The sequence below is a fragment of the Phoca vitulina genome, unplaced genomic scaffold (genome assembly GCF_004348235.1).
Source record: "Phoca vitulina isolate PV1807 unplaced genomic scaffold, GSC_HSeal_1.0 scaffold32, whole genome shotgun sequence".
Taxonomy (NCBI): Eukaryota; Metazoa; Chordata; class Mammalia; order Carnivora; family Phocidae; genus Phoca; species Phoca vitulina.
The window spans coordinates 10,045,901-10,063,045 of record NW_022589735.1 but is presented as its reverse complement, the minus strand read 5'-3'; the positions used below and the strand labels follow the sequence as shown (position 1 = coordinate 10,063,045).

Sequence of the window (17,145 nt, the reverse complement as noted above, 5' to 3'; positions counted from 1 at the left end):
TATTAATACACCTCAAAATGTATTATCATGGCACTATACAATGTGTAGTGTACATAGTACTATACAGTTCTACACATTGGGGATGAACAAATTGACTTCTCAGTACTTTCCTGCCCTTGTGGTGCTTACGTTCTAATGAAGAGAATGGCCAATATCTAATGGCCAATATCCAAATAATTAAATTAATTGGTACATTAAAAGATAAACCCCCTCAGGAAAAAAAGTAGTAGATGTAAGTAAGAGATAATCTGGGAGTTCCAGGGTGGGGGAAAAGGGTATTTGTAATTTAAATTTGGTGATCAAGAAGATCTGGAGAGAGGAACTAATGAGGGAATGTTCCAGAGGGAAAAGCCAGTGAAGAGGTCTTGAGATGGAAATGACAAGAAAAGAGAAAAGAAAAGGGAAGAAAAAAAAAAAAAGCCAATGTAGCTGGAGTAGAATGAATACATGGGATTATAATAGAAAATTCTAGATTTTGTATTTCTTTTGACAGCTTTGGCAAATTGTAAGGTTTATTGGCATACATTTATATATATTACCTTGATGTCTTTAGGATTATAGAGACATTTCCTTATTCTTTGTTGATGTTGGTAATTTGTATTTGTCTCTCTTTTTTTCTAATTCTTGATTGGTTTACTAGGGAATTACCAGTTTTGCCAATTTTCTTTTACATTTGTTTTATAGTTCATTGGTTTTACTCTTTATTATTTCTTTCCTTCTCTTTTCGTAAGCTTTGATGCTCTCTTCTCTTCCAGCTCCTGTAAGGAATTTTAATCATTGATTTTCAGTCTCATATTTTTTATAAAATATACTATGAATTTCCCTGAGCACTGTCATTTCAGGCCACACATTTTTAATGTGTTCTATTTTTACTGCAACTATGTTTAACATATTTTCTAATTTTCATTATAATTGCTTTCACTTGTGGACTATTTAGAAGTGTATCATCTCATGTCTAGGCAGTTTGGGTTTTTCTAGTTACCTTTTTCATTCTTGATTTCCAAATTATTTTCATTGTGCCCAATGAACATACTTTGGATTATTTCCACTTTTGAAATTTGTGGAGATTTTTTTTGCTACTCAGTATATGGTCAAGTTTTATAAATGTACCATAACCACTTAAAAAGAATGAATTTTGTTGTTGGATGCGATGTTCTATTACATCAATTAAGACAGATTTGCTGATATTTTGTTCAGAACTCATGTCTTGAGTGAAGTTTTTAATAGTTGTTTTATCAGCTATTAAGAGACTTAGTAAGTCTCCCAGTTTCACTGTGGATTTTTCTCTCTTAATTTGGTTCATTTTTACTATTTATATTTTGAGGCTTAGTTATTGAGTAAATACAGATATAGAATTGTATGTCTTCTTGTTGGAGTGACCCTTTTATCATAAAAAAAATCCTTCTTTATCTCTCTAGGTGCTTGTCACTTAAATTCAATTTGTCTAATTTTGTATATTTGTAATATTTATATTGCCACCCTTTCTCTATTTTGGTTGATGTTTGCATATTGTTTTCTATTCTTTTACTTCTAACTTATTTATGTTCTTATACTTAAGCTGTATCTCCTATAAGCACAATGCAGTTAGGGTTTATTTTTTTAATTCAGTCTTAAAAATCTTAGTTTGGACTTAATATAGTCTTTATTTTTCATTCATTCGTTCCAACTCTATCAAGATAAAGTTGACAGTTAAAAGTTGTATAAGTGTAAGGTAGACAATGATGTTTTAATATACCTATGCATGGTATAATGATTATTACAATCAAGTTAATTCACACAACTCTCACCTTAGAGAATTTAAATATCCATTCAATTTGGCAGTCACAGTTCTCATGGCATAGTCTTTTTTATTTAATGAAATTCCTGGTATGAAATGCTATCTTTCTATATTTGTTTTATATTTGCCTTTAGGTCATGTTTCTCTTATTTTCTTCCTTCCCTGCCTTTAAAAATAGGTAAATCCAATATTTGTATATCATTTTCAATCTATGTAATTATAATTTTTAGTTATATATTATTTTACTGTTTTGCAATTACTTTGTATATTCTGACATGTATCATTCTATCACTGATTATTGCTAGAACTCTTGAGCACTTGAACTATGTGTTGTTGCTTTTACTTCAGTTCTCACTATTTTAAAGTTTGGAAGACATTAAAATTGGTGTTTTGTGTATTCAATAATAATTTATGGTTACTCATACATTTAATCTTTCTGGTGTCCTTTATTTCCTCCTCTTTATTTTCATGTTTTAGTCTGGAATTTTTCCTTCTGTTTGAAGAAATTTAACATTTCTTTACACCAGTACTTTGATTTAAAGTGTCATGGAGAAATGGTTTCTTTCTCTGATTTACAAAAAGATTCATTTGGGTTGCCGTGGCCCAGTGAATGTGGATCTCAAGCTCCCCACCTTTATGTTGAAAATGTCTTTATTTCATCATCATTTTCTCTCTAGTTTTTGTATCAGTGGCCACCTTCTCACAGTGAGCCATTTCTTTACTTGGTTTGTCATTTTTATTTGTGAGCTTATCTTCAGTAGAACTTTTTTTCCTGTGGGAACACTATGCTTGCTGAGATGATAAAGTGTCTCGTTATAGTGATCCTTCATTTGTTTTTACTGAACTGACAAGGATTTTCCCAATCCTTGTATGATCCCCAAATTGTATGATCAATTTGTGCATTGTATTTACGGCTTCATATTCCTGTGGCTTCATACCTGTGCATGCTGGTGGTTTGGGTTTCAGTTTGTTAGTGGAGCCTTTTCTAGCATACCCTGAATTTATTTTGAGCCAGGGTTCCTTGTTGCTCTCTTGCATATGGATTTTTGAGGTTACTTTCACACATTAATAGCAATTTCAGGCTTTATGATTTGATGATGGATCTCAGTTCCTTACTCCTTAATTCCTGTCCCTGCAGACATTTTGAAACCATACCCATTATTTAATAAGACTTGTGTCTTTTCTGATACGCAGACTCTAACAACATTAACTCATGATATTATCATTCCAAATTTGAAAAAAAATTTTTTAAAGATTTTATTTATTTGACAGAGAGATCGAGAGAGAGCACAAGTAGGCTGAGAGGCAGGCAGAGGGAGAGGGAGAAGTAGGCTCTCCACTGAGCTGGGAGCCCAATGTGGGGCTTGATCCCAGCACCCTGGGATCATGACCTGAGCTGAAGGCAGACACTTAACCGACTGAGCCACCCAGGCGCCCCCAAATTTGAAAAATTTTAAGCTTTATTCTTGCACTTGGGAATCTTTTTTCTCGAAACTAACTATACATTAAAAACTTTGTATATTAGATTTTATTTGGCCCACCTCTATGTGTTTTTCTCAAAAGGACTCTGTCTGCTATGTTGCAGGAACACATAAACAATGTTTTTACTGTCTATAAAATATTCTGCCTTTTTGACCACAGAGATTTACTGTAGTTTTTATTAAACTGGTATTCTATTTATTGTTGTTAGAAGTCATTTTTTTCTTAGTATTCTTAGAAACTGTTAGGAAGAATGTTATGGATTAAACATTTAAGAGAATCTGGAAGGCTGTTTTTTAAAATACATTTATAACTCTACTGATATTAAACTCATAACTTACATAATTGTACTTTTATATTCCTAGATCATCATCTTGTCTTTTAATGGAACAGAGGCAGATAATTAGCGAGCTAGTAAGGCAAGTTATTTTAAAATATGTTCAAAGCCCAATTTGAATGTAATCATGTAAATGGGTTTCATATTATGTGGGCACCATCATTAAGTAATTCTAAAAATTTTTTTCTAATTCATGGGCGAAATACATTTTGATTCTTCAAAATTACATTTTAGTTAAGGCCCCACATTAAGTTACACTTTATATTGGTCTTTGTTTCAAGGAATTTCATCTCTGCCATTCATTTCATATACCCTTGATTGAGGATATGCTAAATACATATTGCTGCAGAGATGTACTACATGGCGTGCACATTTAAAGAACTTAAGCTACCCTTCTGTGAACAATAGCAACTCTCATCACTATCTGCTTAGGCTTTTCCCTGCTCAGTCCTTTGTTCAGACAGCCCCCCACCCCAAACTTCCTCTGCTTTTCCCCTCATTAACCTCTCTCCACTCAGTGATACCACCAAGCTATTTCTTTCCCTAAAAGCCTCTTCTGCTTTGGTGTTTCTTTTTATTCTCCCATAATATCTTATGTACATCTCTAGGTTTTAATGATCACATTTTCAAATGAGTATTTGTGTGGCTCATGCCCCTGAAGGTATGCTCAGCATGTATTCATCTTTGTACCTTTGGTACTTGTCACCTCTTACGTTACTTGTTCCATTAGGGCCTCAAGCAATAGTAGGACTTAGAGGTAAAATACTTTCCTCCTAGGATACAATCCTAGGACAAATATCTTACCTAGAACTATGCAGGATTTTGTGCCAGGAGAGACAAGATATTGAACTTAGGTAGTCTAGCTAGTGCTTAAAGACAGCAGGGCTGGAGCTAGACAATTTAATTTTGTTAGGATACGTGCATCTGATCACATAAAACTGATTTCCTGAGTAGTCCATTATTATAACATGCTTCCTGTGGGGTTTTGGGGGTCCATGATTATCTTGAAGAGGTATCAAATTACATCCTAGGATAGTATGTTTTTGTTTTCAGATGAGAGATTCTGTTGACACCTCATACATGACTTGATTCATTTTTAGGTGGGAAATTAGAGGGTTTTTTGGTGTCCTTGGTGTTTGTAGAATTTTGTATATTCAAAGAGTGTTTTAAAAAGAGTCTGTATTATATGTATCTTTAAATAACAGCTGTGTTAAATCCTTTCCCCTTTAAACTCTACCCCTTATTATAATAAGAAACGTGAGTTTTTGAAAGGAACTGAAAAGCATAGGCTTTTAAACAGAATAATGCAAGTCATTTAAATTAGTCATGGTTACAATTATTCTCCATAACTTTCAAGTTAAAGAAAATCTTCCTGGTGTGCCAAATGTAAGACAATGAAATTCGAATTTATCAGAGTCTTAGTTGAAGACTCTGACTTTACACATAAGTAAAAAAAAGAATAGGAGGAGAGAATCATTTTGTTTGTTAAACTACTTCCTGGTCTATAAGAAATTCTGTTAATTACTATTTAAATTTCATAGACATGATTATCATATTTATGTCTTTAATCTTCTCATTATAAAAGTATTGTAAACACTAAAATGAATTTGGAATATTGGAAAAGAGGAAGAAAAATTACTTATTATCTCTCTACATGATACAATTGCTATTAAAAAATTATTGTAATTATATAGTTTTTTGTTTTAAGTAAACTCTATGTCCAGTGTGGGGCTTGCACTCACAACCCTGAGGTGCAGTCACATTCTCTACCGACTGAGCCAGCCAGGTGCCCCCATTTTTATGTAGTCTTTTTGTTCTCCTGTGAAAATGTGATGGTATGGATTTTTTTAATACTTAGGTGTAATCATACCTCTATGCCAATATGTACTCATTTTTAAATTACATTTTATTGTATATAAATTTATATTTTATGGTATAAAATATGTCTTTTACATTACAAATTATAATTTTTATCAGCAAATTTCTTTCATGACTACACAGTAGTCATTGATTTCCCATAGCTTGGTGAGGAATCTAGGGCCCCCAGAGAGATTACTGTTCATTCTTTCTCTTCCCCTATCCCACAGGGTTGGTGCCAGGAAAATGTCAAAGTTCTATACCTCTTGCATTCCTCTTGCTTCCCGCTATTGCTTCTAAGTCAAAATCTCTCGTCCTCATATAAAAACTCTTCATTTGGAGCTAAAGCTCTTCAACTTTACCATCTTAACTGTCTCTGTCACCATGATCGGTTGTTCTCCTTGATCCTCACCCACGTTTCACATGGATGTTGGCCACCTCCCCCCCTTCCTGAGTTCATTGTCATCATGTGCAATTTCAAGTTCATATAGTCAGTCCAACCAATACTACTTAATAATCCTTTGACCTCGATCTGGATGACGTCTAACTTTCTCTGCTATCCTGGCAATACCTAATCATGAACGTTAACTATTCCCCTAGTACTTAATCAGCTCTCTTTCCCATTTCTCTCACTATTCCAGTTTGTTTCTTTTTCAAAAAATACTAACTCCCATCTACATTTGACCCACACCTCACCTAACATTGTATCCTCTTTCACTTGACATACAAGAATATCAGAAAGTAATTTCTTTAACTTAACAAATGGTATCCGTGAAAGCCTTCCAGTGGGGTGCCTGCGTGGCTAAGTTGGTTAAGCAAGACTGACTCTGGGTTTCAGCTCAGGTCATGATCTTAGGGTTTTGAGATCAAGCTGTGCATCAGGCTCTGCGCTCAGCAGGGAGTCTTCTTGAGATTCTCTCTCTCTCTCCGCCTCTTCCTCCGCCCCTCCATTCTCTCTCTCTCTCAAATAAATAAATAAATCTTTTTAAAAAAGGTATCCTAGCCAATGTAGTAAGGTACAGAACAGTATGGAAAAAATATACCAATATAGAATGGAAAGAATAATATAGAAGAGGTAAGAATTAGAAACAGATGATAATACTGTTTTTGGTGGGAACAATATATTTGAAGGGGTACAGGAGAAGAAATGTAAAACTTATTAAAGTGACTAAATTTAGTATGTACTGGTCCATACAGCAAAGAGATATAACGTGATGACAACCGCATTGGCTGACTTTTAATCTGCATATGGTGATAAGATTATTGTAGTTGTGAAATATAGGTGCATCCTAAGGGAAATTTGTACCAAACAATGATCTTTGACATGGTAATTATAGTTGAACTTAATTTAGTATTTTTGTATTTATTCTCATTATATACATTTAAAATTTTTCAAATGTGCAAGAGAATTATTAAGAGAAGATACTTTTGGTTCTCTCCTTCACTCCTTCCTTCCATCTTTCTTACCTTCCTTCTTCCTTTCAACCATAACACAAGTTCAGTCACTCTCATATCTTTGTTTTCCATATTTTGTTGCATTAATAAATGCATGACTTAGCTCTCTTAAAATTCACATTATGGTAAGAATCTCTTGAAGTTTTTATTTGATTTGTTATTTAATGGAACTAGATAACAAATACATTTTCCTCCTCCTCTTTTTCTCCCTTTCCTAACCACTCTGTGTTTACCCCTACCTTCATCTTTCCTTCCCACCATATCTTGATTTAATCCGGGAGTAATTCCATTTGTGTTAATCAGCCAAATGAAGTAGTAGGGCTTATCACCTGTCTATTCATCTGTCCATCCATTCATAAGGAAGTAATTTTGTTTACTTGTTGATTTTATATTTTAATAAAATATTTCTACGTATATAGATAAAATAACATCTTTGCATATTTCATCTCTTGGCCGTTTCTTCCTATAGTTATGTTTTTAAAATAGTATGTTTACACTATATTTTGCTTAGAGAATGTATCTTCATTTTTCTGGTAGGCCAATGGATACCAGGCCTTGAGAGTAGTAGTTGAGGATTTCAGATGTTCCATTTTCAATCCTCGAACAATGCCTCTGTTCAAACCTGTGTGCTTCAGTCTTGAGTCTCTATGGGGTTCTACCATAGTAATAAAATCCTTCTCCCCTGTCATTTGGGCTGTGGCTCCCCTAAATCATTTCATATTCTTCCGTGAATCTTCTATATTTCCAAAACAAGGGCAAGGTGATTTATTTACATCTTTAAATAAATGTAATCATTAATCATTTCATAACACTATTTTTTATGTTTCTGAAGAGAGAAGAAAAGTCACAAGCAGTCAGCTAACCATCTTTAACTAGGGATCACTCTGCACTAAATTGTAACTAGCAGGAAAATAAGCGTCAGTTGGTAGATGGAGTCAAAGTTCATTTCAAATCCTCATTCCATAATATTTAGTAGTCATGTGATCTTTGGCAAATCATTTCACCTTTACAGGCCTTAATTTCTTCATATAATGAGTTTAAATGTATTTTATAAGGATATGAGGATTATGGAACATACATATAATTCAATAAACACTAGATATTACTTTAATAACCTTTGTTTTTTGAAAATGCGTTAAAACTTATATTTGGAAGGTTACATTTCTTTGTGTTAAATGATATTTATTCAGGGATGTATCTTAATTAGTAATATAGTACATAAATCTTTGACTAAGGAATATCAGTGATTTTACATATTATCTTACCATTGATTTAAACCAAAAGATCAAATATCTTACTGCAATTGTTGTCTTAGATAATATTTCATTATCATATACTCTGCAGTTGGACCATCTTGTGAGCAAAAAATGTTCAAAGGAAATACTTTTCAATATTCCCAATATCACAGGTCGTTCTTATTCATATTAGTTAAAATGGTATTTTACAAAATAAAATTTCAAAATTTTATTAACTCACAATATCAGTGTAAGTTCAAGAATGCCATACATATGTAGTTTATTTTATTTTAGGATATTTCTCTGAAACTAGGTTCTTTAGAAGAATTGAAAAATATTTAACTTAATCATTGCTTTTTGATTTACATTTTCAAAGTTGTGTCCATTCATTTATCTTACATGACAATGACAAGTGGTATTTGTAAAATATATTCTTAGAGCATGCGTTTTGAGAATTGGATAATTGATCAAATAATTTAATCTGAAATATGAAATTGAAAAGAATATTAAGTTTATTGAGTGACTTATACATACACAATTTCCCTTAAAATTCCATTTATAAGGGCTAGATATCATAGTTTAATATTGACATTATTTGAATGGAAATACCATCATTTTTCATTTCTTCTACTGATGCCTAGCATAAATATTTACATTTGAATCTGACATATGATAATTCATGTGTATGTTTTCTAGGTATAGCTTATTTGAGTGGAATGTGTAGTGAAAAGAGAAAATGTATTATTGCTGAAGACAATGGCCTGAATCTTGCATTTACAATTGCTCATGAAATGGGTCACAAGTAAGTAAAAATTCTGGCTATGCCACATATTAGCATATAACTTTGTAATTTGAGTTATTGAATTACATTCATATATTTTGTATTTGGGGGGTTAGGTTTTTTTAAAATTTAGGGAAACAGATGGCGAATATCATCTAATTTAAGGTGTCTTCAAAAACTAATGATGTGTACTGTATGGTGACTAACATAACATAATAAAATAAAAAATAAAAAATAAATAGAAAAAAACAAACTTCACAGCAGGAACTATAAATAAAAAAATAAAATAAAGTGTCTTCTGAATACTGTAGCCATTCCTTATACTTTGAATAAAATCTTACTACATTATTAACATTCACATTAGGATATTCATTACATGGCACATGATTCATTTCACTACACATTTCCAAATGGTATAAACATGGCGATAAATCATGACACTACAGAGTTATTTATTATTCAAATGTTCAAAGAAAACATTTAGTACAAATAAAAATCCTTCCAACCTATAATAGCATGTTTATTATTACCTGATACAGAGTAAAGAAATTAATCTGCATGGCTTGGAGTAAGGTATTTGAAAGAAACTTCATCTGGTCACACAGTTACTATGTGATGAACAGTAGGTCTCAGGAACAATTCTAAGTATTTAACATAGTTTGGTTCATTTAAAATTCAAAAAGCAAGGATCTCATTTTACAGATAATGTTAATAGCAATCATAATTAGTAATAGCAACATTTATATAGTACTTACCATGTGCCAAGACATTTCTAAGTGCTTTATATATCCTCATAACATTTTGGGGAGGTATGGCTATTAGAGTACCCATCTTACAAGGGGAGAAAACTGAAGTATGGAGAAGTTACTTTGTTCTCCCAAAGTTATGAAAATAGTAAGTGTTGGAGGAAGGATGTGAACTCAGTCCATTTAAATGAAGTCATACTGTTCTGTGTTTTTATCTGCTATCTCTGGGCCTTTGATCCCTCAGTAGTAAAATGAGGATAATACCTGTGTTATGAGTTTGGTCTGGGATTCAGATTATGTAAGAACAAGGACATATTTACAGGCAGTATATTATAGTAGAAATGGTGTGGAGTCAGACAGAATTTTGACTGTGGCCTTCCCTGCATGCTAGCAGGATCAGCAGTACATATGAAAAGTATTTTAATTGGACTCAGATTTAGTGGTCCTACTCAGGGAGGTGATCTTTATGGAGGCCTCTTTGGTCAAAGACATATTTAGTTTGGCTGGTAGTGTTTAAAAATTTGAATCAGTTGCCAACATTAAAAAGTATAAATTTGACATAAAAATGCAAATTTCCAGACCTGGCAACATTAGACCTACAGTCCCATATGGCAGCCATTCCTTGGAGCTGAGTAGCGTCTGTACCCTTTAGACTGGGCCCATCTTTCCCAGCTCATCACAGGCTGCAGCTCCGTAGTACTGTAGTGTACCGTAGACCCAGCTCCCTCTATTTTCATTATATGCCTGGACTCGGTAGACAACTGAGTAAATTGAGCCATGGACTTCGATTGGTATGAGAAAGCTCACAAGAAGAATTATATAGGACATAACGGTGTTTGATTAAAATAACTTTTTATTCAAATAAACTGAAGTATAGAAAAATGATCAAGTTATAATTACATAGCTCAATGAGTTCTCAGAAATTGAGTATGACCTTGTGCCCATAACCTATTCTAAGAAATAAGACATTATCAACAGTGGTTGGTTTTTGATGTCACTGTTTTTAAACGTGTAAATACACTTTCATTTTCTCCCATGCAGGCTTTCAGTAGTCAGTTTGGAGTGTTCTAGAATACAAAGTGTTTATTTGTTAGTCAAAAAAGAAACAAAAAAAAAGATAAATAACACTTTAAGATCATCATCCTTTAGGGAAAGTATGCCCTGCAATAACCTAATTCAGTGTTCCACTCCAGGAATGATAGGATTTAGAATCTTAATTCCAATATAATTTTCATAATTTAAAGATATTCCAGTTTAATCATATTAAGGAAAACCGTGTACCTTATTTGAACAAAACATACTGAAAATAATGTTTAGAGGCAAGAAAAAGTTGGTATTAAAAAATTTTAAGACCACAAGGGCAAATTCAATCACAAGTACAGTTTTTATAAGTTAAATGCTAGTTTCCTAATAATACAACTTTCACTCTAGCTATGCATTAACAGCATGGTATACAAGCAATTTCAGTATATTTTTATGAAACAGACAAGTAACCTCAATAGTAGAAGGTTCACTTTATGAAGCAATCTTTACTTTAGTATATGTAAAATAAATTTCTTTAATCTCTGATGAATTCTAAAATGTAGGAAAAACACAAATTAAAGGAACCTGCCACAATGCAAGTTACTTTATTAACATGCAAAGGCTTGGTCAAGAACTTCCAACTACTTAAAAAACTAAATGATATTGTTTAAGGAAAGGCCACTTGAGCTTTATGTAGTAGAAACATTGGTTTATGACCGGGAACTCAGGTTGGAATGGCTAAAATGGCAGTAAAATATTATTTTATTTGACTTTTATAGAGCTGTACCCAAAATCAATAGAAATGTGCCAAAGGTAGGGTAATGCTTGATGGATTAAGACCAGGACATATGATATATATTGAACTACTTAGTTACTAAAAAATCCTCCTTACTTGTAAGCAATATTTGTCTCAAAAGTAGAGGCTACTGTTCTTCTTAATGCTAGAAAGTGGGATACACTAACAGAATAATTGTGTCTTTAACAAAGAACATACAGACAGGAGAGAGGTCATCTGTATAAATTATATCATCATCATCCAGCGTAAGATATAAAGCACAATGAAAGAAAACGTAGGAAAAAGAAATAAAAAACAATGTTCATACACACATAGCCTCTCAAATAGGCAGTTTTCACAAACGTTAGATAATTATATCTAGGGATCCTATGTGTGCACGCACAGAAATCAATAGAGCTCTTTTACTTAGGGATATAATTAAGTCAACTACTTAAGTGAATCGGTTAAATTCTTATTTTTTGTCTTTTCTAATTTCTTTCTTTTGTTTTTTTTTTTTTTGTGGGGGAGAGGTTATAACTTTTTCCAATTTATTTCCTTAGGCAGAGAATGGATCATATAATTCTGCAAACCACAATTTTAGAATGGCAGAATGATTCTATTTAAACTTGCCAATTAAAGAATGCCTTTGTAATCACACATGAAATGTTTCTACATTGATTTGGGATGAGTGTGTTTATGTTTGTTACCTTGAATTTGGTTTCTAGAATTTCCCGGAGAAACTCCACATATGGCTGGAAAAGTCAGTAAGGGCCACCAAGTAATAAAAACCGAGGCTTAAGGGTGACAATTTGAGTAATTGAAGAGAACAAAAAAATACTTTTTTTACTATTTCAAAGGAATCTTAAATGTAAAAATGTATCAAATTTTCCTTTGGGAAATTGCCTAATAAAAAAATCTTCTGTCTAGGGGCGCCTGGGTGGCTCAGTTGGTTAAGCTACTGCCTTCGGCTCAGGTCATGATCCTGGAGTCCCGGGATCGAGTCCCGTATCGGGCTCCCTGCTCAGCGGGGAGTCTGCTTCTCCCTCTGACCCTCCCTGATCTCATGCTCTCTCTCTCTCTCTCTCTCATTTGCTCTCTCAAATAAATAAATAAATAAAATCTTTAAAAAAAAAAAATCTTCTGTCTAATTATATACAAAAGTATAGATTAGTATCCATAGCAAGAAAGAGGAAATAAATGATTTATACCAATGTTTATGATTCTTTTTCAAAATTATTTTCCTTTCTAAACAGTAGGTCAAGGGGGTGTGGTTTTTTTTCTTATAACCAAAATTTTCAACAATAGAACGTTTTTATTGGTATTAAAGGTATTTATATCCATGAAATACAAATGGGATCTTCATTATTTTACTGTGATAGAGGTTAAAACTTTATTTTTAAAACTTTATTTTTATAAATAATACCTTAGGAAATTATTCATGAATTTGATGGAGTTTGTTGAGTGCACATGTATATACATATGCACTATGTTTTATGTATTTTATATGACCTTTATAAACAATAATTTGTTAAAGTAAGAAATTTTACTTTGATTTCAAGCCATTCTTTATTATCGATATATAGATTGTGGTTAGATTACTGTGTTTGGGGAGTGTTCCCAAGACCACCCTCAGGTTCACTGATTCGTTAGCAGAACTCACAAAACTCAAAAAAGCCATGTTATTCAAATGATAGTTTATTACAGTAAAAGGGTATAGATTAAAATCAGCAAAGGAACAGGCATATGGGGCAGGATCCAGGGAACATATGGCACAAACTTAAAGTTGTCTTCTCCCAGTGGAGTTGTGCAGAATGAACTGTGTATTAGTTCTCTAAACAATGATGCGTGAAAACACACACACAAAGTATTGCCAACCAGGAAACTAACCTGAGCTTTGGTATCCAGGGTTTTTAATAGATGGTAATGTTGGTCGTGGAGGCATGACTGACCACCCACAAGGCAGACCTTCATTCTCCATCCCCTCCAGAGGTCAAGCTGGCCAAGCCCTACCCCAAGATCATATCATTAGTATAAGCTATCCGGCTTGCCCTAGGGCCCCCAGGTAAACAAAGATATTCTTATCACAAAAGATATTCCAAAGGCTTACAGGTTACCTCCCAGGAGCTGGGCAAGGGCTAGACCTATATGTAGGTTTTGGACCACCCAAACTTGCAGAGTTAACTTTTTACTGCATAATTGTATAATATTTTTTAAGTTTTAAGGTATCATATTTATATTAGATTGCTAAAACCTTTCTAATAAAAATAATAATGTCTTCTTTTATTAAAAGATATTGCACTAAATACTGTATATTCCTCTATAGTACAATTTCATAAAAATCTGGAGCTATCCTTTGTGATTACTGTCTTTTTATAGATGAGGAAACTGAAGCTAATAGAGACTAATTTTTCAGGAGTTCTTTTGATACTAAGAGCCTTCTTTTTTTTTTAAATTTTTTATTGTTATGTTAATCACCATACATTACATCATTAGTTTTTGATGTAGTGTTCCATGATTCATTGTTTGTGTATAACACTCCATGCAGAACGTGCCCTCTTTAATACCCATCACCAGGCTAACCCATCCTCCCACCCCCATCCCCTCTAGAACCCTCAGTTTGTTTTTCAGAGTCCATCGTCTCTCATGGTTCCTCTCCCCCTCCGATTTCCCCCCTTCATTCTTCCCCTCCTGCTATATTCTTCTTCTTTTTTTTTTTTCTTAACATGTATTGCATTATTTGTTTCAGAGGTACAGATCTGTGATTCAACAGTCTTGCACAATTCACAGCACTCACCATAGCACATACCCTCCCCAGTGTCTGTCACCCAGCCACCCCATCCCTCCCACCCCACCCCCCACTCCAGCAACCCTCAGTTTGTTTCCTGAGGTTAAGAATTCCTCATATCAGTGAGGTCATATGATACATGTCTTTCTCTGATTGACTTATTTCGCTCAGCATAACACCCTCCAGTTCTATCCACGTCGTTGCAAATGGCAAGATCTCATTCCTTTTGATGGCTGCATAATATTCCATTGTATATATATACCACATCTTCTTTATCCATTCATCTGTCGATGGACATCTTGGCTCTTTCCACAGTTTGGCTATTGTGGACATTGCTGCTATAAACATCGGGGTGCATGTACCCCTTCGGATCCCTATATTTGTATCTTTGCGGTAAATACCCAGTAGTGCAATTGCTGGATCATATGGTAGCTAAGAGCATTCTTTTTTAATCAAATACATTGTTAAGATTTCTCTAGTTCTTTTAGTTAATGTAATCCTGTTTTTTCATGTTTTTGAACTGCAAATTTTTTTAGTAGTCAAATGTCATTTTTTTATTATTTCTTCTGTAACTTTTTACAGTTAGAAGGGCCTCCTCATTCTAAAATTTAAAAAACACATTTTTGTCTACTTGTTTTATATTTTCTTCTCTCTCTCCTCTCTCATTCTTCTCTCTCTCTCCCTTTTTCACCATTGAGCACTAGAAGACCACCTAGAACCTATTTTAGTGTATGTAGTAAAGTTCTCTCCATTAAATTTGATTGTTCATTAACTGCTCAATAAATTATCTTACTGTTCAAAATGTGGTCTCTGATGATGTAAGGGCTATGCCAGAATACAGCATATTGCTTGCTTCATTGAAAAAGTCTTGAAATGAAGAAAGAAAGGGAAAAAAAAAGAAAATACAGTCAGCTGAATTCAACTGTGTGCTTAGTGATATAGCTGATTTATATTGTAATGCCAGCTATGTTAGAGTTTTTTTGTAAATTTTTACAAATTTACATCTCACTTAGGTTTCAAATTCTTTACCATAGGCCAATTTGCTTTCATCATCTGGAATTCTATAGCAGATAGTGGTGACCTAAGCCAAGTTGCATTCAACATACTCAATGTCAAGCTAATGGGGTTCTGTTATAGTTGGGGGGTTTGTTTGTTTGTTTGTTTGTTTTTCCATTAACCTGAAGGAAAACCTGTTTGGGCTTCTAAACACTAAAGAGAAAATTTTGGCTTAGACTAGTATTCAGTCTGGTGCCAAACTGCCAATGGAATTCAAATCCATACAATAGGAGTTTTATCCATGGGGGCTATCCTAATAAATTAATCCTTCACTTTGATCTATTCAGTGGTCTTAAAATTTCTAGATACAAATCTGTAAAAAAAGAGTTCATCTAATGGCAGCCAGGGAGGGCACAGACCACACTCTGAGTAGCCCTGCCACATAATACTTATTCTAGGTTAGTGCTACATTGCAGGTCATGTTTGAGTTGGTAGAGAGCCCAGTATTTTTATTTTTAGCCTAAAAGGTGGTCTGTAATTGAATTGTATACGTCTGTTCTCATATATTTGTGAAGTACTTTTAGCTGTCAATTCTGCGACACAATCCTTTGCCAATAATACAAGTTGTTTTTTTGTACAAGTAGTTAGTGGTGTTTTAGATTGTTTTGTTTTATATATATATATATATATATATATACACACACATATATATATTTTACATATATATGTTATAACAAAAATGTCAATATATTATATGTATCATATATACATAATACATATATGCATATGTAATTTATATAACAAAAATATAAATACATACCATATATACATATCACATCCTTTTTCTTTATGGTCATAAATAATTCAATCCTCTCTGTGAATTCCAACCAAAAGTAAAATAACCTCTCATATTGGATAAGCTCTTACTAAAATTTATCCCCAGGTCTTAGATATTGTAAATATATAAATTATCAGGGAAATAATAGTTTTAAAGATAATTGTTAGTAACATAACCATATGAGTATTTTTCTGACCTTGCTAAATCTGGAGAGTTATTGAACAGCAAAACTACACTGACTTAGCACATCGAGACCAAAGACTCTTGCTCCCACCTGCAGAAGGTAGTAATATTAGCTTTATCTTAGAGAAGTTGATTGCCAAATCTCACACAGCTAATTAAGTGCCCGCATGGATGCTCAGAGTCAAGCTGTCCAAACCAGAGTTCATGTTGTTAGTCTGTACTATGTCACAAATCCTGAAAGATACTTTTTTTAAGGAGACGGAGAGTGTGTGTGCTAGTGGGGAGGGGGAGGGACAGAGGGAGAGGGACAGAGAGAATTTCAAGCAAACTCTACATCCAGTGCGAGCCTGTTGTCGGGCTCAATCTCACAACCCTGAGATCATGACCTGAGCCAAAATCATGTCAGTCTCTTAACCAACTGAGCCACCCAGTGGCCCCTGAAAGATACTTCTGAGTACCTTAACTTTACTCAGCTTACTTGTGGGCTAGCTCTGTGTTATCTGTCCCTACCTTATCTCTTCAGCCATACCTCACACTACGCTCCCTCTTATTGTCAGCACTGCAGCCGCATTATTATCTCTTACTGATCATAATTCATATACCATATCAATAATCATTTCCTAAAGGGTGTGTTCTGTGTAGGTTAGTCTCTCTATTAAACACTTAATGGCACTATCTCTCTATAAATGTACATTCATTCATCATTCAAAGGCTGTAAGCTCCAAGAGGTAATGAACCATGCCCGTTTTTTATTATCGTGGGATTCCTAATGCATTTGCTAGTGCTTGGGACATATTAAGCATTCAGTAAATATGTATAAAATAAGTGAATGCTTTAATATAGTAATTTTCTTAGTAAAATATTCTTATGCATAGAAT

At 33.6% G+C, this 17,145-nt stretch overlaps 1 protein-coding gene across 1 annotated transcript in view; it reads left to right on the top strand.

Annotated features, from left to right (window-relative positions):
• The window catches only part of ADAMTS19 (ADAM metallopeptidase with thrombospondin type 1 motif 19), a 250,382-nt gene that overhangs the window by 104,142 nt on the left and 129,095 nt on the right, over positions 1-17,145 (top strand). Inside the window, exon 8 of the mRNA XM_032425158.1 lies at positions 8,837-8,942. Within this exon, the coding sequence (XP_032281049.1) occupies positions 8,837-8,942 (106 nt within the window). The remainder of the gene's footprint in view (positions 1-8,836; positions 8,943-17,145) is intronic.